Source organism: Prinia subflava, chromosome 11, assembly GCF_021018805.1.
Source record: "Prinia subflava isolate CZ2003 ecotype Zambia chromosome 11, Cam_Psub_1.2, whole genome shotgun sequence".
Classification (NCBI taxonomy): Eukaryota; Metazoa; Chordata; class Aves; order Passeriformes; family Cisticolidae; genus Prinia; species Prinia subflava.
In genome coordinates this window covers 9,031,981-9,047,200 of record NC_086257.1, presented here as the reverse complement: position 1 = coordinate 9,047,200, position 15,220 = coordinate 9,031,981, and the positions used below count along the sequence as shown (strand labels likewise).

Sequence of the window (15,220 nt, the reverse complement as noted above, 5' to 3'; positions counted from 1 at the left end):
GTGTAAAATTTTTCCCTTCCAAAGTATCTTAAATGTAATTACTGATGGAGTACTTGACAGTGAAGGACAGACAATAATGGACTTTATTGGTCCAAAAAACAGATTAACTGGAACTGTACTCTGTTTGTTAAACAACAGCAGTTAAGATCTTGTCTTGTAGCTGTTAAAGATCTCGTGCTGTGACATTGACTGCATTTGTATTAGCTGTGAAGTCCTCTTTGGTCAATAAGCTCCTGCAAGTTAAAGAATTTGGAATAATTACTGAATCACAAACAGCTCTTTTTAATGGATTTACTGACCTTCATTGGGAGGAGTTGGTTTATTTCAGTAGAGAAATGACCACATATCAAAAATAGAGTGCTGATAAAGATGGCATCAGTGACACTGAATGATTTGTGTATCTTATTGTGGCAAAAGGAAGATGGACGGATTGTTTTGAGGCTGTACTGTCTTTGCTGTGAGAGATCCTGGACTCCCTGATCTGTTTGTGAAGGACAAATACAAATCAATTGCTGCTAGCTGCATCTAGGCATATTCAAGAATAGTTAATGATCAGATTAATCGATCAAAGGTAGTGGTGAATTTTCAGAAAGGTTAGAAGATGGACTCCAGAGCTTTCTAGGGGAGCAGCTATTGTGATTTGACCAAATATTGTATATTGTTTCAGCACAGGAGATGCTGGATGATCCAAAATAATGGATAATGCAATCTGTTGCTCTTAAAATCAATAAATTTCTGATCTTTCAAACAGTGGCACAGTAAACTGGCTTATAAGCTTTCCTTGTTTCAGTGGTTTGACCAGTATATTAAAGGCCAAAACCTTTGCTGTTTGAGGAAGAGTTGCCTGCTTCAGTTACCACTCCTGGGGGAACAGGAGAGCTGTTTCCTGAGTATTTTTTGCACTAAGAAGAGCAATGCCTTGACGTTCTTTTGAAGCTTGAGAGTGCTGTTCATCCAGCCAGCCTTCTCTTTTCCTCCAGGACTCCAGGAGAAGGGTACCTGCAACATTCCTTTAAGTGTAAATTGAACTTCATTGGCTGTCTTTTCGATTCAGAACAGAATAATAAATAAGCTTGAGTACCTCTGGGCTATGTAGCCTTCTGTGTACTGTTTGACAGTTCCTAATTATTTCAGGTGGGTGTTCAGTTGAGCCCTGTGCTTGACTAATTGACTCCCACAGATATTTTTTCCCTTGTACCACAGAAACAGAAAAAAAATTATCCACAATAAAATATATTTATAATAGTAAAAAGAACAAAATTTTATTTCAAAATGCTTATATAAATTTAGGGGCACTGATGTTTGTTAAACCTCTGTAGTCTAATATGAGGTTTATAGTTAGAATTTTAATGTTTATGAGGTAGAACTATCTAGCGTGAAGACCTAATATAATGGGCAGGCTCCCTCCTTTGACTTGGAGGGACATGAAAAATTGTCAATAATACATGTTTTGATTACAAATTAGAGAATAAGCAATGATTTAAAACAGGACTACTTCGAAAGATTTGCAGTTTCACCTTTGTCACTGGGATGTCCTCTTGAGTCAGACATCATTTTCTTCATTCACAAAAGACTAAGAGTAAAAAACTTCCAGTCTTGAGTTATGTGTTCATTCAATAAATTTGGAAAAGCTGCCTATACCACAGAATTATAAAGTACTTGTGGAAGATCAGACCTGACTGCTTTTCAAAGAAACCATTTCAAAGAATATTTTAAAATAAGAAATGATTTGTCCTTACTTTCTGATGTTGAGTCTGAATGACATGTATGTTTATATTGATACGCTTATGTCAGAAATAATTTATACATTTTTATTCAAAAAAATCTAATGTAACTGACATTGAAAATAATCTTTAAAAAGCTCCAAACACTGTATAACCTGAGTCACCGGGCATTGTAAATTAATATGCTTGTGTTGTACCAGGAGAAGTATCTGCAATTATCATATGTTCATAAGTAAGCGTGACCCAATCCTTCTCTTGTTTTGTAGGCCATCTCAATTACACATCAGTTTCAGGAAATGTACCTATTGCCCAACAGGCCACAGTGTGACATCAGTGAAAGTAAAATATTTACTACCCTCTTGAGTTCTGGTCTTAATCTCCCGAATTCCTGATTCAGTCTAGTGATTTTACATCTTATTGTCTTAAACTAAATTGTATCTGTTTTAACACCATGTGTATTTTCCAGCTTTATTTCACCCTTTACTGCTGTATGATTTAACTCAAAACAAACACCTTTTCAAACCACCTTCATTTCTTTTCTCTTTTTAATTTTACCATTCTTAAAATAAAAATCAATACAAATAAATCTTTTTTAGAAAGGCATGTGTTTTGAACAGTGGGGTTTGTGCATTATGTTGCTTAATGACTAGAACACTTGCTGTTTGAGGTTATGGCAGGATTTCATTGTTCATGCAGGACATCCTCCACAGGACACTCTCAAGTTTAACTTATAGCTATGTATTTAAAAATGTGTATTACCTTGTCTCTTGTGATTACTCTCTGGTAAAAATCTGTTGCTTTTATTTTTATTGCAGGTGTAGTATGAGTTTTTGCAACCTTTTGCACTTACTGTGCAAAATTTGTGTTGATTATTTTCAGGCAGTCCAGGTTCCCTGACTGAATTTCAAGTTTACATAGTTCCACTGGATTTTGTAGGATATAGCAGGAGCTCTCTTCCTTTCCACATGTTTAGGCTGCAGTAATTGGTGCCAGAGTAGATGTAATACACTCTGTAAATTTTGGCACTGTCAGTGACACGCGGTGAGGCACTGAAGCAGTAAAGTCATGTGCTCAGCAGCATCTTTGCTGAGTCAAGTACTGAGACAGGTTGAAGTAGTGAAGTACATTTGGGCACATCTGAGATTCAGCCTCTTGTGGCAGTGCAGGTGAGCATTCCTGCAGTGGGCTTTATTCAGCTGGTCTATGGAATGGGGGCAGTGGAGGTGGAGTTGTTTGGGCTTTTCTTCAAGCAGTGTGAGTGTCTGTATTCTTAGACCTTCGAATGGAAACTGGGTTAATCTGGATTCTGTGGTGTCTTGTCTTTACTACTTGTGCTTGCTAATTTAAAGCAATTTCAGGTATGCGAGTGCAGCAGTCACACCCCTGGCTGCATTACAGGCCTGTGGGTAGTGCCAGTTACACTGTCAGGAATGAACAATTGCTCCTGCAAATGCAGCTGTGGATTCAGAGGGCAGAGCATTCCCTTCTCATCTGTGCTGTGCACAAAGCTGGTGTCTTTTTTTAGGCCAGCACTGACAGGTTGGATACATGAGTTTTGACAAATGACTCCCATTGTCCATGGCTTACACACAAGATAACAGGGAGAAGTGTTGTTTTTATTTCCAGAACTAGGATCAAAGACACTTAACTGTATACACAAGGGTGTTTGAGGGCTAGTGCATCCATGCAGAGATGGGTAAAATGTGGCTACTGGTACCTTACAGTAGATGACTTCAGTTCAGAATTATTCTGCAGTGTAAGCAGGATTGTGATTCATGAATAATTGCTGTCTGAAACTCCATCCTTGTCTCCCGAAAGTTACTCTTACCTTTAAGCACACGCTGCTTCTCCCCGTGGGAAGTGGTTTCTGTGCACTAGTGTGCAGCCTCGTCAGTCAAACCCGTTCCCAGATGGGGTCTCTGTGATTTTCTTTTTTAGACTGGGAGAGCTTCCAGCAAATGTGATCTGTTACCAAGGGTGAGCGAGTCAGCAGGATCAGAAATGTTAATGTTGCTGCTCTGGTTTGGGTATTGTAGAGAGCTCTGGCTTACTACAGAGGCTGCTGATAAACTGAGAGGAGTTCCTCTTTCACAATGGCAGTGTTCAGCACTGCCACAACAGAAGCTATGCAGATGAGTCATGGCCATGGCTTTAATCCTTTTAGATACCCTGCTGCCTGTGCTTTAGAGGCCTGAATATTTTTTTAATAATAATTATACTATTTCCTCTTCAAGTTATGTAGTATTACACACTACATTTTATTTTGCTCTTTCATCTGTTAGAAAATCTATTTTAAGCTTCTCTTACTTGAGAATCACATTTACTTCTGTTTTTGATGCAAGTGTGTAAATAAGGAAGTGAAATAAACAACCCTGTTTCTAAAAAAACCCAGAAAAACCAAAGTAACCTATTCCAAAGACCTAGCCCACCATGTCACTGAAGTGACTTCATGAGAGCAGTTAGCAAATACTGTGCTCTGAGACAGCTGACCTTGCTTCAGGAGCCACAGAGCAGGCATAGCTGACATGGTCTCACCTTGTTTTTTCTTTTAAATTAGGGGCTGCCTGTCTGAAGGCAGAGAGTAGGAAATCACACATTAATTGCAGAACCCAGTGTTTTGCTTTCCTCTGGTCAACAAGTGGCAATCTGGCATATAATTAGTACAGGAATAATTTTGCCATGCAAATACAGGTGCTAAATGGTGGGCTGTCTGTTCCTTCTTGTTATTTGAAATTGCAGAATTATGTAAACTTGCAATTTTGGAATATTTTTTCCACAGTCTAAAGTATAACATTTGTTCTTTTAATGGTTTAATTTTCCAAGTGTTTGAGTAGCTTTACTCTTTAATTCTGTGTGTGATAAAGCACTTAAGGTAGTAATAGAACCAGTGGAGAAGCTAATCTTTAGACTCAATTTCATAAATTGACCATCTTCCTTCATAGAATTTGATTATTTTTTAGTATTATTGTTTTGTTATAGCTGTATGCATTCTTAGAAAACCTCATCCCAGCCAGATTTGTGAGTGGGTACAAAACTCGTAGCTTTTTCTAATGTCATTGTCCTGATGCTTAAATGGTAGCAAAGCAGTATTTTTAGTAATTGCCCAAACTGTGATATTAGAGGAATGGCTTATGTCCTGACAGAAATTACCAAAAATAATGATTGCTCATCTCAGAAAGGAGTTGTAAAAACAGATTTTCTATTCTTAATACTATTTTAAGTGGTGAGACCCAGTAGTGTCTATTAATCAAATACATGCATTTTCTGTTCACTAGTGACTTCATTAATAGCCTTTCTTTTTTTCAGAGTTAAGTTGGGAGAGAGGAATAGGAAAGCAGTGACAAATTCTTGGAGCATTCCTTTGGGTAGCAGTAAGAGACTCAGGGTCTACTTAGCACTCAGTCAATTCTGTATGATGGATTTTGTGCTATGCAGTCTTTAAATGCTGATCTGAGGATCAGCGTTGGCTTTTAAAGGTAGATGGGTAAAAAATAGGTAGTTGAGGAGCTTGATCCATCCCATAGACAGTGATTATATAGGGAGATAGAATTTAAACATACATGGAAGTGTAAAAAATGTTTTCTCTCCCGCTTGTTTTGTTTAGGGGCAGATGATGTGTGGGTGAGATTATAATGAAACATAACAAGGTTTTGAAATATTGCTCAAGTTGAATGAAAGTGAATTTGGGGAGGGTGGAGGGAAGGATGTTTACAGAAGTCTAATGTACAATTTTGCAGTACTAATCCATAAAGGTTTTGATTGTAACTCTTCTTGTTTTGGCTCTATATTTGCTGCTCTTTATTTAATGATGCTATTTCAGGAAATTTCACTGAATATTGAATATTTTTTGCCTAAAAGGAGTGGTAGGAAGATGCATTGAGGGGAGGGGCGAATTAAATCATTTTTCTTAAAGATCAGAAAAAGATGGAGGCTTGAGTAGGTAAGTAGAACCTCTTGCAAATGGTGCTGTGGATTTAGTCAGTAGTTGGAGACTCCTCTGCACCCAGACTAAAAAGTGGGAAGGCTGTAGATCTATTCTGCTTTAGTCATAAATGCTGTGCTTATGCTCCTAAGCCAAATAGAACTTCCAGTGTAAATGAAGTTTTAGAAAATGGGACTGATTTTGAATTTTGAAGGGTGTACATAATTTCTTAAGAGAAACTATACATTTGGTCATATTTCCACGGCACAGACGTAATCGATATCTTGTATTTTGAATAGCATCAATGCAGTGAATTCACAGTTTTATTGCTGTTTATGCCCTTGTTGTAGGACCGAGTGTACGTGCAACAAAACAACGTGGAGAATGTCTACAACTTGGGCCTGATCATTTTTCGAGATCAAGTCGTACGTTATGGCTGCATCAGGGATCACCTGAGGCAAACTCTGCTGGATATGATTGCAAGAGAGAGGAAAGGAGAAGTTGTAGACAGGTAAGATGTTTGTAAGTGAAGTCTTCTCTTGTGAATAATAGCTGTCAGTATTTAAAGAGTGACTCAAGAACATACACAAATAATTCATTATTTAAGACAACATTTGTGATCACAATTAAAGTTTCTTCATATTCTGGAGTAACATATTTCTTTGTGTATTATATTTTAGCATAATGGGGAAAAAACAGGGAAGCTTGTTAATATATTTTTTAGTATTTATATTATTTTTTTTTATTAAAATGTTCATCAAATGTCTCAATTATCACACTGTGCCAGAGCATCTGCCAAAGCAGAGTTTTGGCAACTTTCTGCCTCTTCCTAACTTGTATTTCCTCTGTACGCAGAGGTTGTTTAATTTTCTTCCACCTTTTCATTGTTTTGTTTATGATGTTTCCTCTTTTAATTCCAATTCCTTTTCCTCATGTTCTGATCAATTTGTTTCTCCACAGTTCAGCTGCATCTCTTAAGTTTTGTTTCTTAGCTTCTTTGGTCAGTTTAATAGGACCACCCACTGCAAATACTGCAGCTGAAGGAACTGCAGATTTGCAAGGGTTTTGTGCTTCTCCAGTTTCAGAACAGCTGTTGCATGTAGGGGTATGTAAACTCTTGGTAATCTGCCTGCATTTCTGTGACTAAGATTGCCCAACATGCAATTCAGGAAAAGAAAGAGACTCCCCAGCTTACAGCTGTGTATTGTCCCCTACTGCCAGAAAGTGGAATCTTCTTCTAGATGCAGTTATTTTGTTTTTATTACCTTGCTGATATATTTGAATTTTGGTGGCATTTCTTTTGTGTTCACTTGGGTTTTTTTCATTTTTTTAGATTTTTATGTGGTTTTTTTTTAAACAGCCAGCCATCCAAAAACCTCAAACTTTGCATAGGAACTTCCACATGTGCAGTTGTTTTGGAGTTGCAATTGCTCAGTTTTTACCTATGTGTGCAGTTTTCTTTGAAGCAGTATTTTGGGTTAATTTCTTACATATTAATATATGTTCTTCATCATTTTATGACTTAACAGAACTTGAGACGTGTGTCCCTGTCATTGCATTTAAAATACTTAATAAACATTCTCAGCTCTTCAGTTTTGAACAAAACCCAACAACCTTGCTTGTGTAGTATTCTTGAAAATGTTAAGTACCAAACAGATTAGAATAGACTTTCTATTACTACATTTTATTAAATTTAATATTATCTTATTAGTGTTACGAGTTGTTATTCTGCTGTGTATCTGTCTTACAAGCACGTAGATTTCTCAAGCTGTTAACAACTGACTTTTTGGCAGAGGCGCAATAAGAAATGCTTGCCAGATGTTAATGATTCTGGGTCTTGAAGGAAGGTCAGTCTATGAAGAAGACTTTGAGGCTCCATTTTTGGAGATGTCTGCAGAATTTTTTCAGGTACAGCAATATTCTAATACCATATTTGGAATGTTGTTATAACTCTCTGGAACTGTTAGATTTGGTGGTGCTTTACATACTTGGTGCTTTTTTGATGAGTATGTCCATCTCCATTAAATGAAATAAGAAAAATTCACTAACTTTGCAGGAAAAAGTAACACAGATTTTACAGAATGTGCATAATCTGAATGTAGTTTTGAGCTATGGGATCCAATGACATGCAGTAATCATCATGCTGATCTTGTGCCTGCCTAAGATTATTTCATGTAACTTTGTCTACGTCTGCTTTTCCCCCCTCAGTCTTTCTGAAATGCCAGTAGCATGAAAGGTTCAAACTGTTTCAGGCTTGGAAACTCGTCAGACTGTCTTTGAGGGAACTTTGTTTCCTTCATAGTTTCCACATTAGTGAGTTATTTTTTTGTAATAAAATAAACGAGGTCAAGGAACTAAGCATGTCTAGGTGGCTCTCCAGTTGTTGATCAGCCACCAGATAATACATTGCAAATATTTTCTGAGAGGTTTTTTTTTATGAGATACTTGGAGGAAAGTGCTTGTTGAGTGCAATTGTGATCATCTATTGCTGGAAATTGACAGAAATTTTAAAATCACATTAAAAAATATCTCGATAAGGTAACTTGTGAGCCTCCCATTTCTTATGCAGGATCAAGTGTCATATGCTCTGCTCTCCAAACTTCTTGATAAGCAGAAGCATATGTTGCACAGCCATTTGAATGTCACTGTATTCTGTTTTTCATTGTTGCTTATATAAAATTAAGAAAAATAATTACTTTCATTTAAGTTCTATTACTTAGCTCTGCTTGAAAAATAAGACATCTTTTCTCCAAAGACTCTACTGACCAGTATAAGTAAAAACAGTTTGATATGAAATAATGTGCTCAGCATTTTTACTGGTGAGAGTAAGAAGAACTACCATAAACTGATATTTGGAATTTTTGATCCTTCCCTTTCTCCTTCTTTGTTTCCTTAGAAGCTGTGGCTAAAACTCTAGATGGTAGCTGGAAACTGAGTTGGCTTGGGTTGTTTTAGTATGAAAAATACCTTGTTTATATTGCATGTACCCTTTTATGTAACACATGTAGTATAATAGAATCTTTATGTTGCGCTAATCTTGCATCACTTGGACATGCTGGGTTTGATTGAACTTGCTTATAAATGCTGATCTGACATGTTTTCTTTTTACCCTTTACAAAAAAGTCTAAAGTATTAATTTGTGTTAATCACAGATGGAAAGTCAGAAATTTTTAGCTGAAAACAGTGCTTCTGTGTATATAAAGAAAGTAGAAGCTAGAATTAATGAAGAAATAGAGCGGGTGATGCATTGTCTGGATAAATCAACAGAAGAACCAATTGTGAAAGTTGTTGAGAGGGAGCTTATTTCCAAGCACATGAAAACTATCGTGGAAATGGAGAACTCTGGGCTAGTTCATATGCTGAAAAATGGGAAGACAGAAGGTAAGACTGCATTATTTGTGAGACACAAATGCTTCTGATACTGCTTTTTGTTTTTAAACATGGGGTAAATCAAGCTTAACATTTGTGTTCCTGTGTAATTGTGAAAACATGTAGTGACTGCTTCACAAACATCTGAGAATATTCAGTGACTATTAGATGGCTCTTAAAACAGAGCCCATACCCTTAACTGGTTTTTGTTTAGTACCAGATACAGGTAGTTTTCTGGTAAATCAAATACCTCATAAGAAAAGTACAAATCTACTGTAGTGGTTTTTGTCACCAGTTGACCATGAGCAATTTTATTAGTTCCATTCCTCTAATATGTATTTGTGAAAATTCATCACATGTTTTTGGCCCACAGGCAGTTCTTTAAAAAGTTCTTGTGTAAAAGACTTAAACAGAAGTATTTCAGGACCAATTCTTGGGGAGGGAGCGTTGTTGCAGAAAGGAGTTGGCCGTTTCTAAAGGATAACAAGCAGCTTACTGAAGTGGGTGAAACAGAAGGGCTTGACTTGATTTGCTTTTCCCTAATAGAGGTTAATGTGGGACAGAGTGACTGAATGAAAGTTATTATGGAAATGGAACCTAAGTTTCTAAAGCAGCATAATGAAGAGAGGGATTGTAATATCTATATTTAGAAATCAGTGCTCACTCGAAAGCCATGAGAATGAGGAACAGCCTTGCTGCTTAGATTAATGGCCTTTGTTCATTAAAGCAGCTTCACAATTACTAGGTGATAGAGCACAAAGTGAGCACATTTCCTAGCTGTAAAAAAAATTACTGTGTTGAAAAAGAAAGTGATGATACTATACTTGACACTTTCTTCTTTAATACCCAGTTTAGATAACCTTCAGGCTGAGGGTGCAAGGATATTGAAGGATATTCCTCATAAAATACAGGAATTTGTTTAACTTTTATAGTTTTAACTTGGTTTGATTCAGTTAACTAATAGAGTGGAAATGCTGCTTTGTGAAGATGTGATTTTTCATAAAGGTACAAGGATGGATTGTTCTTTCAGAAAGCAATGTTTAGCCTAAGCCACGTCTCATAATTTTAGGTGGATGAAACATAGTGCAAAAGTGTAGGACTGGCTTTAAGGCAAATATAAATTCAACTCTAAATTTTTTACCAGTTTTTGCTCTTAATACAGAAACAAGCATCTCATTAGTGCTGTCCTATTTGGTTTAACTTATAAAAAAAACCCAACAAACAAACAAACAAAACCCCCACAAAAACACTAAAATGTTTGATTACAGTGCTTGATTTTGGGAATGATAATCTTGGAAGCTACCTTCTTAAATACCCTTGGAAAGCATAATCTTGCTGGAGGTCTGATAAGTTCACTATCCTGATCTTTTGCTGGCCTGGAGGTAGCAATGACAGGTTTCCTGCTGCAGACAACCTAGAATAATTGAACACAGTATTTGCTTTTCATTTTGATGCTGCTGCAGTCAGCGTCTTTTTGGGGCTAAAAGCAAGAGGAGATAGAAGAATCTGGTACCTGAGCTGTTACAGGAGGCTTTCTGTGGCTCAGGTGGCTGAACTTCAGCTGTCAGCTTCAGCTCTGAGATGAATGAGTTACACAAGTGTAACACACAGAGGTGTCCTGCATCATCTCTCATTCTTGTTTGCAGACCTTGCTTGCATGTACAAGTTGTTCAGCCGTGTGCCAAATGGTCTGAAGACAATGTGTGAGTGCATGAGCTCATACCTGAGAGAGCAAGGCAAAGCACTGGTTTCTGAAGAGGGAGAAGGAAAGAATCCCGTTGACTACATTCAGGTAGTTAAATGCTTTAACTTCCTTTTCTTTCCCACATTAGCAGTTCACCAGATACACAATTTATAAGGTATATCCTAGTAATGATTCAAAAGGGGTTGTTATTAATAAGCTAAATTTATAAATGTTTTTAATGTACATTCTCTGAATCTTCGGACATGTTTAGAAGTCTTACTTAAGTTGGTTGGAAAGTACATACTAAGTTTTTGTGCTTTTAGTAGTTGATTTTAATAAACAACTTATTCATCCTAATTATCTAACTTCTGGGAACTGCTTGGATTTCCCTAAATACTGTGTCTCCAGAGTGAGTTGTATGTCTGCTGACAAATAGCTTTATAGTGTCCACTTTGTTTAATTTTCTGTAACATTAGCTATCAGTGTTTGTTGAGGCAAAAATCACATGCCAATATTTCATGGCAAGCTTAGCTGTGACTGAGAGGTGAATGTGTTTATCAGTCATAACAAATTACTCATTCCATTCTCTGCCTCCCTAAGAAACAGAACAGCTCTGCATGTTAAAAGATGTGAGTGTTCTTTCTTGTTCTCTCTCTAAGTGATCACAAAATATGCTTCAGAATTATTTGTCATGTTTTCCATTGTCTCTGAGAAGATGGTTTGAAATTTGCATATAAAACCTTCAGAGTTCATTGAAACTTAAAGCTGTGTTTCTATAGCTGGAAGATGTTTTATATTTAATGTGAAAGTATGTATTCATTAACCGTTGTTTGAGGTTTTTGAAAATGTGTGGTTCAAGTCCTTGTGTCTGTTCTTCGTGAGAAACATTTAATGTATGTCTGTCAATCTCTGCTGTTTTATTTGAACACAATAACTGTGCTAGAACTGGTTACTATTTGAAGAAGCCATTTGAGTATAAAAACATTTTTGATTGGATTAATAATTTTCTGGCAATGCTGAAGCAAACTTCTTACCTGGCTTGAACAAGAATCACCTCTTCAAGGCCTGGTAAAAAAAAGAGAGAATGTCCTTCAAAAATTACTAGGTTTAATGATTAAGGACTCTTACATTTATGCTGGTGTGATTTAGAAAAAAAAAAACCACGGGGGGTGTGCAAATGATGTGGAAAATAAGTGTCTGGATTACTTTGAAGTAATTTTCACTCCTGGTGGGCCTAAAGAGGTATCATAAAAATTTAACTGAGAAAGCTAGATCTGAAAACTTAATTATAAAGATGGTATCAAGGTTTCCTGTCACAAAGGTGAAAAGCAAAATGAGGTTGAGGAAGACTTGCCCATTCTGCTTTGGCAGAACTCTGCACCTCAGTATGGACCCCAGCATCTCTTGAAGATATCCTGGGGCAGGAATTGACATTTGATTACTGAAAAACCCCCCAAAAGGTTTATCCATCACTTCCAGTGAGGGGCTGGAAGCAGAAAGGAATACCCATGAATTGAGAAACCACCTTGCTCTTTTCATCTCAGCCATGTTCATGTGACTCTGTCAAGGACAAGAGCACTAAGGAGACAGACATGGAAACTGCATTAAAGCTGCAAAAAAGAAACAAACTCCATCATAGCTCAACACTGCTTCCACAACATGACACCACCCTGAGCATAATTGGTGAGATGATTGCAAAAGCATTGCCAGGGGATTAGATTTAAAACTTTGTATAATATTTTGAAGGGATGTTGAAATGCTTTTGTAATTCAAGGTACTAACAGTTTCTCCTGTTTAACACCAGGTTGTTCAGATGGTGTACTCCTGGAGAGGAGACATGAGCTAACCTTGGTAAACAGAGAGATAGTGGGATTTACTTTGAATTTATAATTTCTAATACGCATTAATTAGCCTGTCTAAAGATCATTCCTTTAAGTGAGATGGTGAGTTCCTAAGAAACATTACTACTTCTTTGAGTAATTCTTGAATGGCTTCTTTAAGTAACCGCATATGAATAATTTAAGAACCTGAAGATGTAAATACCATTTATTATGAAGAGTTTTTGCAGGCAGTAGTTGTCCTTGACAAATCTAACTCTCAAGTGAAATTTGCTCCCCCTGCTTGCAAAATGCTGTCTCAGTTAAAACCTGTGTGTATCATATATACTTAGCAAGGTGCTCAGGTGATTTTAAGATGCTTCCCCCTTCTATACTCAGTTGCTTTAACCTTGGGTGAAGATGGTGCAAACTCTAAAAATGATGCTGAGAATCCAGTGGTTTAGTTCAGAGGAAGTGGTTCAGTTCAGGTTCCTGATGCTTGTGTCTAACTTCCACATGCTCCCAGTGACTCCTGATGATCAGCAAGAAACACACAACTGAATAATGCAGAACATGTCCTCTGGATTAAATTAGAGGGAAACACAAACACTGGCAAGTTTAGGCCTGTTGTTGCAGCGTGTTTTCTCCTCTCCTTCAGTAGCTCTAGGCTGCACTTAGTGGATGCTTACCATCAGCTTTCCTGTATGCTGTGTCTATGATACTGACTTTGTCCATATTGTTTGAAATAGAAGAGGCTTCATGAGGGCAACATATACCTCCTGTAAGCTGCTGATTCAAAGATGTAGGAAATGAACCTGTTTAACAAGGGTGTTTTAAAAGCTTTCTTAATCTGAGAAGTGTATTACAACAAACTGCACCAGTGTTTGACACCAATATTTAGCCAGTTTATGTGAAAATTGCTTCTATAAGAGATTCATGGCAGCAGTAGAAATCTAAAAGTGGAAATGAAATTTCAGATATTTTTTAACAATTCTAAAAAGAGAGCGTTGCAGAACCTCTGACTGTAGATCTGGTCTTCTCTATGGTCTCATCTGTTATTATTGTTTCCCAGCTTACAACTTCCCATCAGTGAAAATTTTTGCTTTCTTTTCCCTTTGGAAAGGGCTTACTGGACTTGAAGAGCAGGTTTGATCGCTTCCTTCAGGAATCCTTCAATAACGATCGGCTCTTCAAGCAGACCATTGCGGGGGACTTCGAGTACTTCCTCAACCTCAACTCCAGGTCCCCAGAGTACCTCTCATTATTTATTGATGATAAGCTGAAAAAGGGAGTCAAGGGAGTAAGTATAAATCAACTCAAAATACCATGCTTTTTGCTCTGTAAACTTGGATGGAGTTAAACTAAGCTACTTTTCTATGAATTATTTTTATATTAAGAGAAATGACAACTTGACCTTCAAAAAGGTGTAACACATCTGAGCTCGTAACACTTTAGATCTAAACTTACAGAAAAATCAGGCATAAGGAGATCTGTGTGGCTTGTCACCTACCTCTGAAGCAGCATACCTGAACTACTTGTAGCAGATAACTGCCTCAAAAAGCAATTAGGTTGTGGTAGATTCTGCAGCTCCCTTCTTCTGAAACCTTACATATCCTTTCCGTAAGTGTATTTATAGTTAGTCAGCTGTTCTCATTACCTAATAATTTCTTTTGAAAATTAATTCAGTTAGAGAAAAGGGTTTGTCTTTGCTGCTTTTTACTGTTTTTACATACCAGACAACCATATCTATCTTCCAGTTCTAAATACATCTGTTGCCTTCAGTCTTAGCTTCTTTCATGAAATTTTCTGAGGTACAGAACCTAGAACTGGACCATGAGGTTTCAGTTACTCTAAATAAAACTTAGTATTAGAGCATACAACTCATGCTTTGGGAATCAAATAGTAAATTCTGTCTTTTTTATAAAACAAATAATTGCTTTATATTTGTGGCACTAGACAGGCTTTGCAAAACATCTTAACAATTCAAAGCTTTCATTCCAAACTAACTTTTCTACTCCTAATACTGATTTCCCTCATGCTTTTTTAAACTTACCCAGGAACTCTTACTGTGTTTATCAAGGCATTCCACCCATTCATTGTTTCCCTTTACCCTTGCTCTTGCCTTTCCCTTCATTTTAGATGTATTTCTTACTCCACTTTATTGAGTTAGTGCACCGTTCTTTTGGCTGTCAGTCACGTTGGACCAGTTTTGATGGCTACTGTTAGACCATCTGCTGCTTTGAATTACTTTGACTACTTAGGTTGTGTAAAACACTTGTGCTGCAAGATTAAAACCAGCAAATTATTTCTTTTGCAGCTAACAGAGCAAGAAGTAGAAACTATATTGGATAAGGCAATGGTTTTATTCAGGTTTATGCAAGAGAAAGATGTTTTTGAACGCTATTACAAGCAGCACTTGGCAAGAAGACTTCTCACAAATAAGAGTGTTTCAGATGACTCTGAGAAAAATATGATCTCCAAATTAAAGGTAAAACAGTTCTTGCATAATTTTTAGGAATTTTTCTTTCTTTTTTGTTTTTCATAAATATGGTTTCTTCTATTTTTATATTAGATATATAGATAATGTTAATATTGATCGCTGCTAAATACAGAGCTGATTTTGAAAGCCCCAACAGAAAATGCAAAAAGGTTTTCGAATATTTTCATGGAAATAAAAGGAAAGAAGTACTGAAAAGCCCCTGTG

The 15,220-nt window shown here is 36.8% G+C and overlaps 1 protein-coding gene across 1 annotated transcript in view; it reads left to right on the top strand.

Annotated features, from left to right (window-relative positions):
* CUL3 (cullin 3) overlaps positions 1-15,220 on the top strand; it is a 55,617-nt gene that overhangs the window by 26,005 nt on the left and 14,392 nt on the right. Inside the window, exons 4-9 of the mRNA XM_063408115.1 lie at positions 5,997-6,157; positions 7,440-7,554; positions 8,799-9,027; positions 10,662-10,807; positions 13,640-13,816; positions 14,834-15,004. Coding sequence (XP_063264185.1) covers positions 5,997-6,157; positions 7,440-7,554; positions 8,799-9,027; positions 10,662-10,807; positions 13,640-13,816; positions 14,834-15,004 — 999 coding nt within the window. The remainder of the gene's footprint in view (positions 1-5,996; positions 6,158-7,439; positions 7,555-8,798; positions 9,028-10,661; positions 10,808-13,639; positions 13,817-14,833; positions 15,005-15,220) is intronic.